Source organism: Otolemur garnettii, unplaced genomic scaffold, assembly GCF_000181295.1.
Source record: "Otolemur garnettii isolate 467f Iridium unplaced genomic scaffold, OtoGar3 scaffold00089, whole genome shotgun sequence".
NCBI classification, from domain to species: domain Eukaryota; kingdom Metazoa; phylum Chordata; class Mammalia; order Primates; family Galagidae; genus Otolemur; species Otolemur garnettii.
Window position 1 is genome coordinate 3176189 of NW_003852484.1, and position 19621 is coordinate 3195809.

Genomic DNA, 19621 nt, shown 5'->3' on the forward strand with positions numbered 1-19621 from the left:
GGAACACATTATTCTTAGTGAAGCATCACAGGAATGGAGAAGAAAGAATCCTATGTATTCAACTTTGATATAAAGACAATTAATGACACGGTGGGGCATGGGGGAAGGGGATACTGGACAGAGAAGGAGGGAGGGGATGTGGGCATGGGAAAAAAATAAGAAAGAAATTAGTGACTAATTCTTATATAAATTGTATTTAATCTGGACCAAAGTACATTACTTAAACATGAACTTTTAATTCAACATGTTAATATGCTGTTTATCATATTGCATCCTCATTTAAAGTGAAATATGTTTGTAATTTCCCCTTTATAATAATATATTTTCTCCAATTTTAATATCAGGTGTATCCAGATTAAGTAGAATAATTTTGAAGTATTTCTTTTTTTATTGTCTATAAGATTTGACATGATCTTTTTTTTTTTTAATTATCTGTTACTTTCATTTATAAATATTAGTTGTGTACTCTTTTTGGAACTTTGGGAAAAAAATAAGAAGAAGAAAAAAAAAGCAGACAGGAAGAAAATGTATTCATTACAAAAATGCCAGATTATAGAAAATCAGCATCTTGTAGTCTTGAGTGTAATAATGGATTCAGTCAAGGACCATCAGTGGAGTTTAAAATCAGTCAGTAAAAGGTTGTTGGGGAACAGGATACTCATACAGTGGTAACGACTCATCCCAGATTACCTACTGATCCCAGTGGAGAGATACAGTGTTTACCACCTTAACTAGTGACTAAACTTAGCATCATTAATAGGAGGACAAACTTACCATATGGGTCTCTTGATATGATATGTTGTCTATGATGTATTCTTACAAAAAAATTCATGTGAATTTACCCAAATCATTTAACCTGACTCTCAGTTTACCAGAAATAAAGAGAATAGAGAAATAAATTTAATGACATTATGAAGAATAAGACCAGTCTATAAGTTATAAGAAAACACGTATTGGCTTATGCCTGCCATCCTAACACTCTGGGCAGCCAAAGCAGGAGGATTGCTTGAGCTCAGGAGTTCAAGACCAGCCTGAATAAGAGCAAGACCTCCTCTCTACTAAAAATAGAAAAATTAGCTAGACATGGTGGTATGTACCTGTAGTCCCAGATACTAGGGAGGCTGAGGCAGGAGGATCATTTCAGCCCAGGAGTTTGAGGCTGCAATGAACTATGATGATGCCACTGCACTCTAGGCTGAGCTACAGATGGAGACTCTGTCTCAAAAACACAAAACAAAACAACCCCCCCCCCAAATGAAACTGGTGTGGATTCCTCCAAAAAATTCAAGACAAGACAGATCCAGAATGTGAGACATCCTACAACACAATTGGCTTACCTCTTTAAAAACGTTGAATGTCATGAAAAGTATTTTTTTAATGCAGTAGTACTATTCTATATTAGAAGAGGCAAAGGAAACAATATGAACAAATACAGTTTGTTAATCCAGGTTGGTAGGAGGGGAGTGATAGGAGACATTTTTCTGAGCACCTGAGAAAATTTGAATATGGACTCTATATTGGATATTATTGAAATAATGTTAATTTTATTATGTGTGCTAATGGCAGAGAATGTCTTCGTTCCTAGGAGATTTGAGTGAAAATATTTAGGAGTGTTATGAGATCCACAATTACTTTCAAATGTTTTAGCAAAAACTGAGACAGAGGGAGAAAAAGTAAATGTGGCAAATTGTTGCATCTAAGTGAAAGGTATAGATGTTAAAAATCTTAATCATAGAGGGGCAGAGGTAGATGGAGAACCAGAAAGATCGTTAGGCCAAACTCTCCTAGTACAACTGAGGAACGGAAGAAAAGCAGGCTGTGCTTGGAGTGGAGGCCTTCCCTGCAGCCGTGGCTTGGTGTGTGCAGTAAGGTGGTAAAATACTGGATATAGTGCATGAACCAGAGCGGTGGAGTTCTGACACACTAGGCAAGTTTTCCTGAGCCGGTGGCAGCAACCACCTCCGCCACAGAGGTCCAGCATGGGAGGAAGCCTTCTTGCAGTTTTCAGTTCTTGGGGGAAGCTGCTGCTGTTGAGTGGAAAGCCTAGAAGAGTGAGCACACCTGAACAGTGTACAGCAGCCAGACTTCAGGCTAGTTGGAGTGGATTTGCCACTGGTTTGGTGGTGGTAGAGATGGCTATACTGGAAAGGTCTTGGAAGCCAGAGGGTAGCCATTGTGGGAAGGTCACAAAAAGGTCATGATACAGGACTTCGACAGGGACACAGCTTTCTTAGCCTGCTGGGATCGGACCTCTAATCATGACAGGCTCAGGGTCTTCCATATCCCATGAGAATTGTCTGGGAGCACAGTGAGACCTGTGTATGAAGGATTCTAGAGTCTCTTTATTTAATTTAGTCTTTGATTTAAGGACATTATGAATCTTGTAGCTGAATGTTTACTTCTTTGCTTTGTCCACTAGGAAGCTCAGAAACAAACTGGTAAGCTCATGTTATGTACTTTGGGGGACCAGTAGTACCTCTGTTATACCTTATTTTTCCTACCCGCCTTTCTCCTTATCCATTTTTCTTCATCTATTTTATCTGAAGCTATGGTATTTATCTTTTTAGGATGCTTTAAATCTTTCTTGAATTACTAAGTGCTTAACTACATGAATAAACAAAGTGATGGAAAGGCAAATAGACAGAAAATTTACAAAGAATGAAAATGCAGGTCTTGCCTGCTGACTCATTATTACAGATCAAAGATCTTTGGTTTTACTCAGAAAGTGGTGAAACCAGCAATAGAAATGAGAAATGAAGAGAAAGAGAATCACTTATAGATGACGAGTTAGGTTTTAGAAAAGTTGGTCTGGTAGTTAGATATTGAGGAGGATAGTTCCTAGGCCACTGGAGTATATTTCTGAACTTGAGTCAAAAATCCAGGTTGGTAATGTTGATTTGGAAGCTACCAACATTTAACTAACAGCAGAAGCTAAGAAGAAGAGTAAAACATTCCCTAGTAAGATGCAGAGATGGAAAAGCAAAGTATAAGAGTTGTGGATAAAGCTAGAATTAGGGATTTAGAGAAGAAATAAAAAGAAAATTAGTGAAAGAAATAGAGAAAAGAATCAAACTAATATTGCCATAGATGGTTTATAAAAAGAGCATAATTCCAAAAAATATCAATAATATTTAAAAGAGAAAGAAAATGACAAAATAATTAAAAAATAAAATAAGAAAATGACAAAATAATTGAGAGGAAGAAGGTCCTGATCTAAGGAACCTCTGTATAGCTCTTTCTGGAGTATGCTAGTTACCAAATCATACTTTGAGACCACGTCTTTGAATATTTATTAGCTTGTTTCACAAAGCAAATATGTCTTTAGTATTCTAATATCATATTGCAATCTAATATTATAATAATTGAGACAAGAATCATAATGTCTCCATTATTATGATCACATGAGTAGAATCTAGAATCTAAATTTTAATTACCAGAAAATCCCAATGCTAGATTTAAAAACGTGTGAAAGAAAGTGAATGAAATCTATTTACATGGGACCATGACACCACTGACTTCCACCTTTAAGAAGCTCCATTTCAGCAGAAGGCTTACCTTCTCTGTGGTGATGTACGAGTAGGTCTGATCGAACTTGTTTGCCATAGTGGCGTGTTCTGGATCACACAATGGCAGGTCCCCCACCTGGATATTCTGCTTCATGTTACTCCACTGTGCAGGGATGTCAACTGCAAAGGAGGCATTTTGAGGACACCATCGCATGTTCCCAGTATGCATTGAAAAAGTGAATATCATTTGTGTGTTTGTTTTACAGTCTCCTATTCTAAGTTCTCAAGAACTTCCTTATTTTTTTAGTAGAGTACCCTGTGTGTCTGTTTTCTGGAATTTCACTAAAGATTCTGACACACTTCCTTTGGAGGCATATTGAACCCTGGGTCATCTCTACTCGAACAGAGCCTCTCCAAGACACATTGTAAGGAACCTGTCCAAAGTTAAGGCAAAAGAGATAATTCTGTAAGTAACCAGGAATAAGTGCCAATTGACCTATAAGGCAGAAGCATTAGGGTGATATCAGACTTTTCAGCTGAAACTATCCAAGCTAAAAGAGAATAGTCATTCACCTTTAACCTTCTTTAACAAAATAATTTTCAACCCAGAATTCTGTATCCTGCTAAATTAAGCTTCAAAATTGATGGGGAAATCAAATCTTTTGCTGACATATAAACATTGAGGAAATTGGCCACAATAAGACCCAGCTCTACTTAGACCTATCCTCAACACTGTCCATCCCAGTGGACCCCAACAAAGTAAACACAGAAAAAAAGGTTAAGACTTAGCTTCCACAATGGTGCAAAGGAAAAAACAATGCAACAGAGTTTCACAAAATAAGATGAATACAACTCCACCACACTTAGCAATTCTCTCAATAAATGAAAAGGGCTTGAACTCCCCACTGAAGGCTAATAGGAGTTTGGAGGATTTATTGGAGTTAAGAATTTGGAGGATGGGTGGTGGGAGGGTGATTGGTGGGATGACGCCTATGGTTCTTCTTACAAGGGTACATGTGAATCTTTCTAAACGTAGAATATAAATGTCTTAACATAATAACTAAGAAAATGACATGAAGGTCATGTTAACCAGTTTGATGAAAATATTTCAAATTGTATATAAAAACAGCACACTGTACCCCATGACTGCATTAATGTACACAGGTATGATTTAATAAAAAAAAAGTTTCAAAAATGAGTTTAGAGTATTTAACTCTTTCAACAGGTGTTACTACAAAGCACAGGAACAGTGATGTTTGTGACTCTACACCAAAAATCTTCAATGCTCTTTGTCAACCAGGATTGTTTTTTTTTTCTTTCTGATTCAAAAACTCTAATAACCTGACCGATTAATAATAGGTTTTACACAATTCTGGCATCTACTATAACCTGGGGCACATCCGACAGTTCCTCTCTGACAGTGCTACCTACTTATCTTTCAATCATTAAGGAAGCACCCCTGTAACAGATAACAGCATTTCCAGGTGAGGCAACTGCAAATCACCTGATTTCCTTTAAAGCAATCATGTAATTCCCATTATATCACATCTTCCAAAAACACCTTTTCCATGGCAACATTACAGATAATGTAGATGGTTTTGTCACAGTGAAGCATTAGGTAAGTGGATATGTGCTGAGCACCAGGACGTGCTCCAAAATGCATCTCTATCATCTTCTTTCCTCTCCAAGGCTCTGCCTCCTTGGATGCCAGCTGTGGCTTCAGGCCAAGGAATGAGAAGTCTGTGTTGCTTTCCTTTGATTCAAAAAAATTTTCATGATCTCCACAATATTGGTTGCCATTAAATATCTGAGGTGGCAGAAGGTTGCCCTCAACAGGCTTCTTTTCTGGAGGGATGTTTTTGTACATCGATTGACTCTGTTCTCTTGACATTGTGATGTCCACCTCCTCAAAGTTTATCTTGTTAGCTTCCAGAAATCTAACCACATCCTGCTGCTGTGGCACAAGGAAGAGGCAAGAGGCAAGAACACACAGATGACCATCCACCTCACACCTCGTAACTGACCCTTTGCCCCTGGGCTCCAGGCTGGTGCAGACTTAGTGGGTGAACTTGGCTTAAGGCAGAACATGCTGGGCACAGCACTGGCATCAGGAAATAGCGCCAGGAACAGGAGGATGGTTTTCAAAGTATAAACAACAGACAAACCAAATCTTACAATTATATAACATAAATGTCTTAACATAATAATTTAGTAAATGAAGTGAAAGCTATATTAATGGTTTGATGTAAGCACTCTAAATTGTATAAAAAAAAAAACAACATTGTACCCCACAATGCATAAATGTATTCATGATCTATGTGTATATAACTCAATAAAATATATAAATAAATAAGTATAAACAATAGACAATCTACATCAGAACCAACCAGAATGTTTGTTTTAAAAAAAAAAAGCCCCAGACATACTGAATTAGAATCTCTGGGAGTAGGGGGGAGACTGTGTGTTTGCATCTTAAGTTACAATCATGCTAAGATTTGATAACTATTGGTGCAGCAGAACATGTCTGTATTTTCTGTTCAGCCTCTAATCTGTCACAATTAACAATAAATTATTTCCTGACAGTGTTTTCAATAGTTGCCATTGTTCTGGTCATACTGGGTTTTTGCCAGGACTCCCCCCCATCAACACAGCAAGGTACTCCACATCTACTTTTTCATTCTTCTTCACAGAGTCCTTAGGAGGTGATTGGATGGTAGGTTTTGCTGTATGACAGATTGTGGTGGCAGCTGTGTCCTCCTCTGCTAAGCAGAATACTATGCATGATTTGTCAATTCTCCAGGGTTGCTCAGCTCAGGAATTCATTGACACTGATCTCACAAGAGAGGAATATGGTGTACAGGGACCAATTAATTCGTTTTCAAAAGGGGACTTGTGGTTTGAAGGTAGGCATGGCTGTCTACATAAGACAGTCATTCCCTTCCTAGGGAGCAGATCCCTAGAGAATCCCAAGCCTGCTTCCTGCTGTGCATGTCAAGGAACCTTCTGCTCAGGGCACAGGTGGCTTCTGGGAGAAGTTCCTACAGACTCCTGACCCTCCCTGGCTTATCAGTTACAGACAGAGAGGGAGCTCACTGATCAGGCTGTCTTCTCCGTTTTCCCCATTGTTCTAGAAAACTTTGGGCTGCTTCTCTTTTCAGCCTATGGTTCTACCTCTCCTGACTGATGCAGCCATTACCTCCCCTGCTGAACTAGTTCTGGGAAGTTATTAATAGTAGAAACTAGTTTACTGGGAAGCTAGGAAACTGTAAAAAATGGGGGGAAATGCATGGTTTGGCTATTGCTACCATTAGGTTCGTCATCCTCAGGTTGTTGGGGTGTGTCCACGATGTGTTTTCCCAGCCATAATGCAAGCTCTTTAAGCTCAGAGACCATGTTTTCTGGTTATTCCATTAGCGTTAATTGGATTTTTTTTCTATTTAAAATGTGGGTGTTTGTACAAAATAATGGTTAACCACATAGTAGGTGGAAAGTAACAGATGACAGGTAGGAAAGTTTAACTTACCTTCAGATTTTGTCAGGCGCTGAATTGAAAAAGTGTCTCCACTTGCATCTGTGGCAGTGTATGTGTTCAAGTTCACTGTGCAGCTCTTATTCTTAATTGTGACGACAATTGTTTGTCTCTTTGCTCTCTTTGCATCCTCCAATTGCAGGTTGGTCATTTTGTCAAAAGGATGAAAATTGTTGCTGTCATTATATTGCCATTCTATAAATTCACTAGTACAATCTGCCCGGGACTCCGGTTCTTTGTCCAGTCGAACTCTCTTGATCATTTTCTCAATCTCATCTCGAGCCTGTATCACATCTCTGTTAATCCCTACAACCTTAATCAAAGGTTTCTTGTGGTCCAAGGAAATGGTAATATCTAACTTCTTCTGCAGCTCGTTCAGTTTCTGAAATTCCTTTGCATTGAAGTCTTTGATGCACTCATCTTCACTGATATAGGGCAACTGTTCCTTTTGAATCAGGTCCTGTATCCAGGAGATAGTGTTTCCCACACATTCTATATTTTCACCACACACCTCAAAAATTGCTGATTTTGTTTTCTTTTCCAAAACCAAAGGAGTCTGCTCTTGGGGAGATTGCCTTGAAAAGCCCAAAAGAACTAAAGAGAAAAGAAGGATTAGATATTTCCCATGCAACACAAATGCTAGGAACATGCATTTCATAAAATTGAATAACTCACATGGATGTTCAGACATCATAGACTGCTGGGAAGAAGGCTGAGACCCTTCTCTTTTTTTCATGCTGGCATAAAACACATTTAGCATTTGAGGCTGAAAGATAACAACTTTAACTTTTTTCACAGACTGGGCTGCTCCTTTCTGGATAAAGTCTTCAATGGCGTCCAGTATGGCTTCAGCAACCTTATCTGGGTCTTGTTTGGCTTTTCCTGGAAAAGCAAATTAAAAAAATGACTGAAGAAAAACAAAAGACCCAACTAGAAAAGGCTGAGGAATAAATTAGGTGCTCACGGAATAAATGCCCATTCCCCAGTTCTTTCATCACAGTGACATTCTCTGACAACGCATCAGCAAACATCTGAAGTCCTGCAGGCACTGGGGAGTTTCTGTTCCAGGATGTCAGGAAGCCAACATCCCAGCCATGAACAAAGGACCCAGCGCCCTGGCATCGGGTGTCTGACGACCACGTGTGTTCTACCCAGCCGCTCCCAGCTTGCTGCCTTCTGCTTCCTGTTACACACCCAGGTAACTTTCCTTCTTGGCTCACTAGGGTCTTCCAAAAATCCATACAAAGCAGAAGATGCTAACATACGTTGAAATAACATGCTCTTTAAAGAGAAAACATTTGGGGGCTCAGTCATCACTTGATTTTATGTGTGTATCCCTATTCTTCCAGATATCTTTGGGAAGCTGATTAAAACTAAGCTAATTTTGTAAGATACCTGGAACCATATGTTACTTGTTATAATCTGTTAATTTATGCCACATGAGATCTCCATGAGCATCCAGGGGCCTCTCCCCCCATATGCTGTGAGATTCTAGCTGACCAGCAGGGATGCAGGTAGCCACCCTGAGCAGATCCTTTCCTGTTTGCAGCATGCTCCATATCCTGTGCCTCAAGCCGTGGAAGCCACTGCCTAGGTGAGATCGTAAAAAGTCCCTTTTAGCCATGGAAACAGTCCCCAGAGAATGGCAGCTGGCAAAGTTACAAGATGGGCAATGTAAAAGTCCCCTGGCCAGCTGGTCAGATGGACTAAGAGCCCACTTGGATGATACCACCACTGCTGTAGAAAAAAGCAGATCTCTGTCTTGGCTGGGCAGACAATTGGAGGAACGTAGACAAACCCCAATAAAATTAACCCAGAGGATTTGTTCAGTTTTTTTTTATTAGATGATGAGGGAAAGAAAGACATTCTCCTTTGAAAAACTGTGGTTTTCCCATAGTATTTGGAAGTGAATAGCCTCAATAAACTTCACCAGCCTTGTCATTTTCTGGACATTTTTCTGACACTCTGACCCATATCTTGCTTTCTGTGATTCCATACCATTCCTCATACTGTTCCTAGTGGAATTCTTGATCTACTTCACTACTTTTCTATTTCTAAAACACATTGATTCATAACGACATATTCATTCACTCTCAGTATGAATGTTGTATGTTCCATCACAGGCTAGACACTCAGCTAGGCACTTGTTAACACACAGAGAATATGATATGTACGGCTGCACAGGTGTTCTATAGGTGAACTCTGGGAAGTTAAGGAAAGGCTACACCAGCTGGAACTGTATAATGGGTATGGATGTTCAACTTGGCATGTGCAGGGGAGCAGATTCATTTTTGAGAAAGATAAACCTGGAGGGGTGTGGAGGAGACACTGGAGCAGAGAACCCAGGTCTAGTTAGGAGGCTACAATAATAACAGTTTAGGCAAAAGACAAAAGCTGAAGAATGAGACCATAAAGAGGAGGGAAAAGTCCAGAAGGAAGAATAGGGACTGAGGAGCTATTCAGGAAGTCATGTCATGACCTAGGGGCCAGCTGGGTTTATCCTTGACCCTTCCCTTGCCCCCTTTTGCCACAGATGTAGCGTCACAACATCATGGGTCAGTTTCTGTTTATGTGCCTTTTATACTAGGTGCTTCTGTGCACTGGACATTAGGCATCTTTCTTGGTCATCTTTCTATACCCAATGCCTTAAGTGGTGCCTGGCATGTGTGGGCACTCAGTAAGTATTCAACCGATTAACTACTAAGCTAATGAAGACAGGAGTGATAAAGAGGGTACAGTCGAAGGAGAAGGTGATGCTTTTCACAGGGTTGGGGATGTAAGAGGAAGAGCAGTTTGGGCAGAAGACAATGAATGGGAGTTTGGAGTCTACATTGAGCTTGAGGTGCCGGCAGGCATTGCTGACCTCTCCCCTTATGCAGATGTCTAGGAGGCACAGAGAGAATGTGTCCTTTGACTGCCAGAGCCTGCCTTGAACACAGCCCCAAGTGAACTTATAACCACCACTAGGGGAGAAAGCTTCCCCATCTGTTAGTCTCGGGACCAGCTTAGGTCCCTATAAAGACTTAATTGCGCAGGCCAGTGATGTAACTGGGTGGGTGGAACAAAGGGGAGGTTTACAGTAACCCATAAATATTCCAACGTGTACATATTTATACAAAACTGAAACTGCCTCCTTTCCCTGTTTCTTCTAGGGATTTCCTTGGACAAGTCTATGGCACCTATGGGCTGTCTGCTTTCTTGGCCCAAATCAACTAAAGGTGGAAACACAAGACTAGAGCTCAGAGAAAAAAGCAGATGGAGACAGACGGGGCAATCAATTGTGGGTTTCCATAAAACATAAGGAGATACATAGATAGCTGATAAACAGATAAACAGATATAAATATTGATTAATCTTCTAGGAATAGATGCTACCATGGGGGAGTGAAACATAAAGGGATCATTATGTTCTATGCAATATGTATTATGGAATTCTATGGTGTAGAATTCCATCTAGAAACATTCTGAGGAAGGGCACAGAATTACAGAAAGCAAGACGTGGGTCAGAGGATCAGAATGCCAGAAAGTGACAAGAATGGTTCATTAGTTTATTAGTTTATTGAGGCTAAATTTTTGGAGAGACTAGAATGTCAGCCGAAGATATTCAAACTTAGATTCCTGAGTGACAGAATGACAGATCCAAGGCTGTTTTCCCACAGGGAATGGAAGTCCCACTGACTTCAGGCCTGAGAGTGCAGCCTCCTCTGACCAGCTCTAGTAAGGGAAACCAAGCAGGAATTCCTCATCAGTGCTCATGACTGATTCCTGGGGAAATAGCTCAAGAAGCACCACCTCTAATGATTCACCCAAGTGCCATCATTACATATGAAGAGTTCCTCGATCATTATAGAGTTTGAAGACAAGGAGAACTTCAAAGAGGAAAAGGTCCAAGATAAGAAAGTGTAGATTTGAGGAGATGACCTGACCATGTTCTGGTGATGGGAAACTTTTACATAGAGACGCCCTTAGGCCCACTGACATGCCGGCTACTGAGCGGAAGGCTGGAAACGCTCATCTGGGAGTCAGCTGGGGTGATGTGGAAGCTGATGCACCAGAGTTCTCCATGCAGAGGGGACAGCAGAGAAAGTTAAGGACTAGAAAATGTAGATAATACAGGGAAGTGGGGAGAAAAGGAAGGAACCCATGAAGGAGACTAAGGGATGCCCTTCCTTTTCATTTTCTTCATTTCCTTTCTTTTTATTCTCTATCTTTCTTTTCTTTCGGTCTCTCTAATATCCCAACACTGTCTTCTCTCTTCTTCATTTTTTCCTTTTGTGTAAACCATCCCCAGGCTTTACTCCTCCCCCGGGGGCTGCCCTGGGGAGATGTCACTGTCAGCTCCTGGATTAACAGTCCCAGCCCTGGCTCAGACTCAGCACTGATGGCATCAACACTCAGCACCAAACCTAAACCAAAGGGAGAGTTGGTGCCCTGGGATTTAGCCTTGACAGCCAGAAGCCACAAACCTGTCCCAATGGCAGGGAGAGAAATGGATGAATAATTCCGTTTTTCACACTCCTGCAAAACACAGGAAACCGATTTCTCAACATCATGTCCACCAACAACATGAATGATATTCTTGCACTTCAGTGATCCACCTCCAGTAATTATGTAATCATGTTTGCCTTGTAGAGCTGAGAAAAAAAAGATGCAATATTAGATGCTGAGCACCCTCTTTGTTTACTAAGAAATATGTCTGATTTGGCAAAGAAACAATTTCTGAATAAAAACCTCCTGAAATACTATCTTTGATGAAAGTTTACAGTTTAACTTTTCTTTTTTAATTGTGAGGTTACTTTTCACTTCTAATTCTCAGTGTTTGGCATTCTTTAGTTAAACATGTGATTTTAAAATTACTGTGTTGTCTTCCCGGTACCAAGACTTTCTTCAACTTCTCTTTAGCCTCCCATCCAATTACAAATTATACCAAAACATAGCACTGTGCCTTACCTTGGAGATAATATTCCATTTTCACATTTTGTCCAGCACATTCTAAAATTGCTCTGGAGACCCCTACATGAGAAAATAAAGATGACAACAAATACGAATAAAAAGTCACTATGGTACATGTGGATGAGAAAGCTTTCCTCTTTAGCTAAGTCCATTCTCTGTCATTAAAGGAATCCAACAACTTGGGCATTATTGATGACAAAGAAGAAAAATGAATGAAATAGGCTAGGCGCAGTGGTTCATGCCTGTAATTCTAGCACTGTGGGAGGCTAAAGCTGGTGGATATCTTGAGCTGAGGAGTTCAAGACCAGCCTGAGGAATAGCTGAGATACTGTCTCTACTAAAAATAGAAAAACTGAGGCCAGAGGATCACTTGAGCCCCGTGCGCAAGGATGCTGTGAGCTATCATGACATAGCACTCTAGTCAGGGCACCAGAGTGAGACTGTCTCAAAATGCAAAAAAAAAAAGAAAAAAAGAATAACAAAATAACTGTTATTGGCTTGGCACCTGTGGCTCAAGTGGCTAAGGTGCCAGCCACATACACCTAAGGTGGTGGGTTCAAATCCAGCCCGGGGCCCGCCAAACAACAATGATGTCTGCAACCAAAAATAGCCCGATGTTGTGGCGGGTGCCTGTGGCCCAGCTACTTGGGAGGCTGAGGCAGGAGACTTGCTTGAGCCCAGGAATTGGAGGTTGCTGTGATCTGTGATGCCATGGCACTCTACTCAGGGGGACAGCTTGAGGCTCTGTCTCAAAAAAATAAAAAATAAAAAATAACTGTTATTATTTATGAGAAAACTTGTCAAAATAATTTCAAAGTCTGGGTATGGTGGCTTATGCCTATAATTTTAGCATTTTCAGAGGCCAAGGTGGAAGGACCACTTGAACACAGGAGTTTGAGACCAGCTTGGGCAACATAGCAAGATCCCATTTCACAAACTAGTTTTTTAAATTAGCTGGGTATGGTGATACGTACCTATATTCCCAGCTACTTGGATGCTGAGTTAGGGGGATTACTTAAGATCAGGAATTTTAGGTTGCAGTGAGTTATGATGATATCACTGCACCACTGCACTCTAGCCTGGGTGACATAGTGAGACCCTGTCTCAAAATATAACTTGATTATTATTAACAAGCCAAAGTTATAAACACAAGTTTGCTACAGAAACACTCCTTTCATGGCATCTCCTGTGCTATTACACTCATCAAAACCATACATGTAAAGTACCTGCTTCAAAATTAAATATGCCTGATGTTGAATTTATAATCACATCTGCCTCCTCTGTGGTGATATCCCCAGAAGCCACCTGGTAGATGATGGGGCCAATCTTCATTTCATGCACTCCTGAACAAGGGCTAGAAATAGTCCCATAAAAACCTGAAACAAAACAAGTAGAGTCAATAACCAAGTCAGCAACAGCAAGAATGACTTGGGTCTCACGCTGCTCTCAATTGCCCCCTCATACATCTTCCTCTCTCGGTGACCTCTGACGTCATATGTCCCTGACCCTAAGTCCCCGTCATGATCTGTTTCAGAAAAAGAATCAGAAAATACAATGCATGTCAAACACGCACTCTGGTGCTGGCCAAGGTGAAGTCAGCCCACTGAAGCCGACTTCTCTCTTGTTGATTACAACAAAAACTCAGGACAAATACAAACAGCCATACCAGAACTTTGAGAAATAATAGAGGTAGCAAATGAACTGAGAAAGGAGTGGGAAGGAGAGTTTCCCATTCTGTTCTGTTCAAAATTTTCCTCTTTTCTCTCCCAGCTCTGACTAAAGGGTGGCCCTTACTGCAGAACTGCACACGGGAGCAGGCAGAAAACTCTCAGAATCTTTGTGGCCAGGATATTGGGAAAAGTGTCCCTGTGTGGTTAAGAATATGGAGGGAATAGGCATTTCCCCACCTTTTTGTTGTTGTTGTTGTTGTTACTGGAGACCGGGTCTCTTTGTTGTTTGGGCCGGACTGCAGTGGCATCATTATAGTTCACTGCAACCTCAAACTGCTGGGTTCAAGTGAGGCTCTCCCCCCTTTAAAGTACTAGGATTATAGCTGTGAGCCACTGCACTTGATGATTTTTTTCTTTTTTAATCCATACCCTTGCCCAAGATGACCTTAGGTGCAGAACTCCACACTGACATCCCAGGGAACTAAAACTCCAAGAGACTTCCTGTCTTTCTGATCAGAATGATCAGGGATAAGCAATCCTGTGGTCCGAGCAGTGGGTGGGTATTGGATGTAACTTTTTTCCCTCACTTTCTTTTCTCTCTCCACTTTTCCCAAGGGCAACCCAGGTGATGCAAAATTGTGAGGCAGGACAATAGCCCAGGTAAATTCTGCGGAAACTCTGTCTTCCTGGACAGAGGACCTGGAAAATGCAAGCCAGCCAGTCAGGGAGGAACACAGAAAGGTGACAGCAGAGACAGGGATTCCCCAAAGCTTTGAGAGCTGATCTGACCTTGCAGCCACTGCTGGAAGAGGTGAGACAGAACTTGCAGGATGAACTTAATAGACTAACAGCCTGTTCAACAATCAAACAAAAACAATCACTTTTCCCCGGAGGATTTTAACAAGACCAGGTCTCACAGTATATTATGTAAAATGTAAAATCCACAATTGCTTGTTATAGAAAGAACCAGGAGAATGTGAACAACTCACAGGATAAAGATAATCAGTATTTGCCAATTCCAAAGTGATCCAGATATTAAAATTATCAAAGATTTTAAAGGTGTCTACTATAACTATGAGCCATGAGATCAATGTAAATACATCTGAATGAACAGAAATGATGTGGAATGAATGGAAACAGGAATGGCAAAATAGAAACTATGTACGAAGAATGAAATGGACACTTGAGAACTTAAAAGCCCAGATCTAACGTAAAAATTCACTGGATGGGCTCAAGAGCATAGTAGATGGAGAAAAGACTCAGTGAACTTGAAAGGAGATCAATATAAATGATCCAATCTGAAGAAAAGACAGAAAAAATATGAGTTGGGGCAGGGGAAAACGGCTCCTCACAGACCTGTGCGATGCTACCAAAGGCTTAGTGTTGACATTTTGGAGTATCAGAAGGGGACATGAAAGGGACCAGGGCAGACAAAAATATTTAAGGAGAGAATAACTTCAAGATTTCCAAATTTGAGGGAAGACATAGATTTTTATCCTCAGGAAGCTTCACTGAACTCCAAACAGGATAAACACAAATATAGCAACAATAAATTTGACAGAGGTAATGCATTTGTTAGTATTGTCTCTCTAAGTATGTCTATTTTAAAAAATACATCACATTATCCTTGGAAAATAGTCTTTCTGTCACTACTGACAACCCATTAGACAGATTATCTGAACTGGCCACCCTTCTGTTCTGCTCCTGATCACACAAACATGGCCAGTGTCTTGCCAGCTCAGGTGTACGGAACCTGAGGTGAGAAGGTGTATCTTCTCACTCATTGGACTTTTTTCATAGACATCATCACTACCACATTTTACCTGTCACTGGATAGGTAATTACCAATGAGAAATCATGTCTCAACTTAAAAGCTTTACTAGACCTGGTGTATCTTGTGTATCTTCAGCCTTTGGAATTTTATCACTGATGAGATTTTCATTAGTCCTGCTGGCAAATTCATCTGAAAATGCCTGAAAATACAAACATAGTTTTCACCATTACACTCTTGAACAAATTTGATTCATTAAGGCTTTTGACTCGGCATCCAAACGTACATATTGGGGAGAGCACAATTCTCAAACAGTATTAATTCATTGCAGAGTTTTCAAGTTATGTAAATAATACATATATTTTGATTTATACAATTGTGTGTTAGGAAACTTACCAAAGATGTGAACAAAGATATAAATACAAGGATATTGATTATGCTGTTCTTAATAAAATAATCAAATTCAAAAATTAAATTGTGAAATAAATTTTGGTATATCTTTGTGTTGGAATATTTATTGTTCATTAAAAATTATATCTTTAAGGAATACTTAATGAAATAGAGAAATATTCATTTTATACTATCAAATGAATCAAGATATTAAATTGCATAGCATATAATTTGATTTTAAGTGGTACATATGTAGGAAAGAAGACTGGAATAAATACAACTAAAGATTTTATGCATTTGTATTGTTTAAAGTTTTGCAGTGAACATGTATTACTTTCATAATCAGTAAAAGCAAAAAAAAACTTCCCTATTGTAAAAATTAGTGTTAAGAAAATTTTGTTGAAATAAAAACCCAAGTGACTGAAGACTGATACAACAATGAGAGAAGGACCCAGACAGGCAGTAAAGCAAAGGTCTCAGACTCACAGCCTCCAAGGGAGGTAAATTCATGTGTACAGGGGACTGAGTTGACTCTGGAGAACTAGAGAGCACCTGCCACTCAGTCACAGCAAACTGTCCCTAGCAGGAACCCATGTCCAACATACCAGAAGTTTTTGTTTGTTTGTTTTAGAGACAGAGTCTCACTATGTCACCCTTGGTAGAGAGCAGTGGCATCAAACTCTTGGGTTCACAGCAACCTCAAACTCTTGGGCTTAAGCGATTCCCTTGCCTCAACCTCCCAAGTAGATGGGACCACAGGCGCCCACCACAATGCCCAGCTATTTTTCTGTTGAAGTTGTCATTTTTGTTTAGCTGGACCAGGCTGAGTTCGGACCTGCCAGCCTTGGTGTATGTGGCTGGCACCAACTTCTGGAGGTGCCACTGAACTACGGGCACCTCCAGAAGTTTTGAATTGTTAGTTCATAGTGCATATCTGGAGTTTTATGTAAAATATGTTATTTTTAAATGTTAGCAACTATGGCTTGGCGCCTATGGCTCAAGCGGCTAAGGAGCCAGCCATATATACCTGAGCTGGCGGGTCTGCCAAACAACAATGCCAGCTGCAACCAAAAAAACTAGCCAGGCGTTGTGGGGGGTGCCTATAGTCCCAGCTATTTGGGAGGTGGAGGCAGGAGAATCCCTCGAGCCCAGGATTTGGAGGTTGCTGTGGGCTCTGATTTCCTTCTTAATCTTATCTTTGACCCAGCTATCATTCAGCCTAAGATTATTTAGTTTCCATGACTTTGTTTCACTATGAAGATTCCTGTTGCTTTGAGTTCAACTTTTATTCCATGGTGGTCCAAGAAGATACAAGGAATAATTTCTTTCTTTTTTTTTTCTTTTTATTTCAGGCTCCTTTATTCCATGAATATTTAAAGAACATCAACTATAGGCAAACCATTGACATAATCATTGAAGATAACATTGGGACAAATATATCAATTTTATGAGGAAACAAAAGTATTATCTACAAATCAATTATGAGATAAGTGTACTCATTACCACCACTCCTAGTAAAGTTGAAGATCCTAGCTAGTACAATTATGATAACTTAAAAATCCCAATGGTTTTAAAAAAAAAATACAAATTTCATTACTTCTGAGTTACCAAGTTACTTGCAAGTTACCAAAAACAATAGAAAAATTCAGCAACGTAGCTAACTTCAAAATAACTATACAAAATCAATTATATTTCCTATATAAAAAAGAATTACAAAATAATATTAGAAAAAGAAAGGTAGCATTGTATCAGCAACCAAAATAGAAAGTACCTATCAATATAGCTTTAACAAGAGTTGTGCAATTTTTTTTGAATACATAATCATTTACTACTTGTTTGTTACAGAATACATAAGACAAAATACAAATAGCAAACAAATTGTTTTTCCTTATTATGTTTTTACCAAAGTCTAAAAAAAAAAAGTTAAATTTTTTCTCTATCTATACCTTCTCGTGATCTTTGTCATGCTACAACCAATCTATACTACTTCCTTACTTTCCTGTATGGAAAATATTTCAAAAGACATGCAATTAGACTCATAGACATTTGAGAACTTTAGGTCTCAGTTTCCAGAATAATGAAAGATATCATACCTGAATATTTCCATGATCACTTGGGTGCAGTAGAAAGTGAACCTCTTGTAAAGTGGTTGGTTGATTCCTGCTACTAAATCTGAACACCTCTGAAATGATTAGTTCAGCAAATATGGTTTTAGGAAATCCTGAGTTTTCTGTTCCTATAGCTGGAAATGTAATGGATTTTAAGGACAAGCTCTCAGTGATCTCCAAACATTCTCTGATTATGTCTTCCATGACCTGAAAGGCACAAAGCACATCCTTATGTACCAAGAAATGCGAGTCAGAACAAAAAGAACATGGCTGGGATCTCTGCCTATTCCTTTTTGCTTTCAATAGAGATTAATGGCAATCAGAAAAGATAAGAATAATACAGGAAAAGAAGGGGGAAATGAAAAGGGATGTGAAAGCCCCTCTACAAATGACTTAAATTTGCCCAGTGATGAAGAAAAGAAGCAAAGCCACTGCTATTCTCTCCATTCTTCATGCCCTCATCTGACTTTCCTCACAAAGCGGGACATGTTCAATAATCCTTCCCTGAGCCCCTTAATTACTGAGCACAATAACTAACTCATATTATTAACTAGTCCTCAGGAGAAGTTAGCTACAGCCAAAGGAAATGGCCATAGTTTTGGAGCCTGCCAAACATATGACATCATTATGGAAGAGAAACCAAACAGGTCCCATCTATACCATACTGCAAGGAGAGTTCAAAGAGCTGCCAAATTCCCCAGAGAATTTAAAACCTGGCCCAACCTTTTGTGAAGACGTGTTGTTACTTCTCCACTCTGGAGCCACAACATGGAGCACGTGGTGGCAGTGCAGATTGCAGCCACTGGTTTGGAGTACTGTGCCCACTCTGATGGCTTTCCCTTGTCCAGCTGCGTCCAATTCCTTCTGGAGCTCTGGCCCAGCTTTGTCCAAGAGGGCCTTAGAAAGGGGCCCTCTATCAAGTGCAAGATCCGAGGAAATAGAGTTGACAATAACATTGGTCTTGAAGAGAAAAGCAAAAAGCTGCTTCAAATTTTGACAAAAAGCATTCATCAGAGATCACTGTGTTATAAGGCACAATGGGAGGCCATTAAGATAATTAAAGTTTCAGAGATGAAAATACCATCCCAAGACAAACTATTATTGAATAGCTATTTAATTGGCATCCCAGGAAAAAAGAGAGTTGTGGAAAAGCAATTTATGTGTGGTACAGGTCACTGAAGGGGTCCAGAGGAAGCCCCTTAGGTAGCTAGTGAAGGTGCCACAGGCGACGTGGCTCTCAGAAGTGGGAGTGGTTGCAGCAGACAGAGAAAGACCCAGGACAACACAAACATAAGCACAGGGTGCTGTGAGCAGAGGAATCTGATCTGATAAAGAGCTTCTGCAGCAAGGTGGTGCAAGCCAGGCTGGAAATGGTACAGTGCAGGTGGGCTGCATTAGGCCCATTTCCAGGCTCCAAGCTCAAGCCAGCTGGACTCCCTACAGACCATAAGCAGACATGGAAGCTGTTCCAACAGCCAGTGAACATGAGCAGATTAATCAGATGAGATTAGAGAGGCCAAGAAAAGAGAGAGAGGGCGTGTGACCAAGTGATTTCCAGAGGGGCCCTGTCTGGGTTACTGAAGACCAGTGCATAGCACTTACTGTGGCCGTGGAAGCCACACATCTATGGGAGCAAAGGGAGTAGAAAGAGCATCTTAAAATTCAGTGTGAGTACTGATCCTGGTCAAAAGAGAT

The 19621-nt window shown here is 40.2% G+C and overlaps 1 protein-coding gene across 2 annotated transcripts in view; it reads right to left on the reverse strand.

The window, feature by feature from the left end:
• LOC100944856 (poly [ADP-ribose] polymerase 14-like) overlaps window positions 1-18998 on the reverse strand; it is a 32514-nt gene extending 13516 nt beyond the window's left edge. Inside the window, exons 1-9 of one of the 2 annotated variants that reach the window (XM_023516305.1) lie at window positions 18650-18996; window positions 17912-18133; window positions 15543-15630; window positions 13214-13363; window positions 11985-12047; window positions 11501-11668; window positions 7711-7917; window positions 7030-7629; window positions 3556-3686 (exon numbers count right to left, since the gene is read on the reverse strand). In XM_023516305.1, the coding sequence (XP_023372073.1) occupies window positions 3556-3686; window positions 7030-7629; window positions 7711-7917; window positions 11501-11668; window positions 11985-12047; window positions 13214-13363; window positions 15543-15630; window positions 17912-18133; window positions 18650-18937 (1917 nt within the window). In that variant the 5' untranslated portion in view covers window positions 18938-18996. Of the gene's footprint in view, window positions 1-3555; window positions 3687-7029; window positions 7630-7710; window positions 7918-11500; window positions 11669-11984; window positions 12048-13213; window positions 13364-15542; window positions 15631-17911; window positions 18134-18649 lie in introns of both variants that reach the window. The other variant, XM_023516306.1, reaches the window with a different exon arrangement.
• Window positions 18999-19621: the final 623 nt, after the last annotated feature.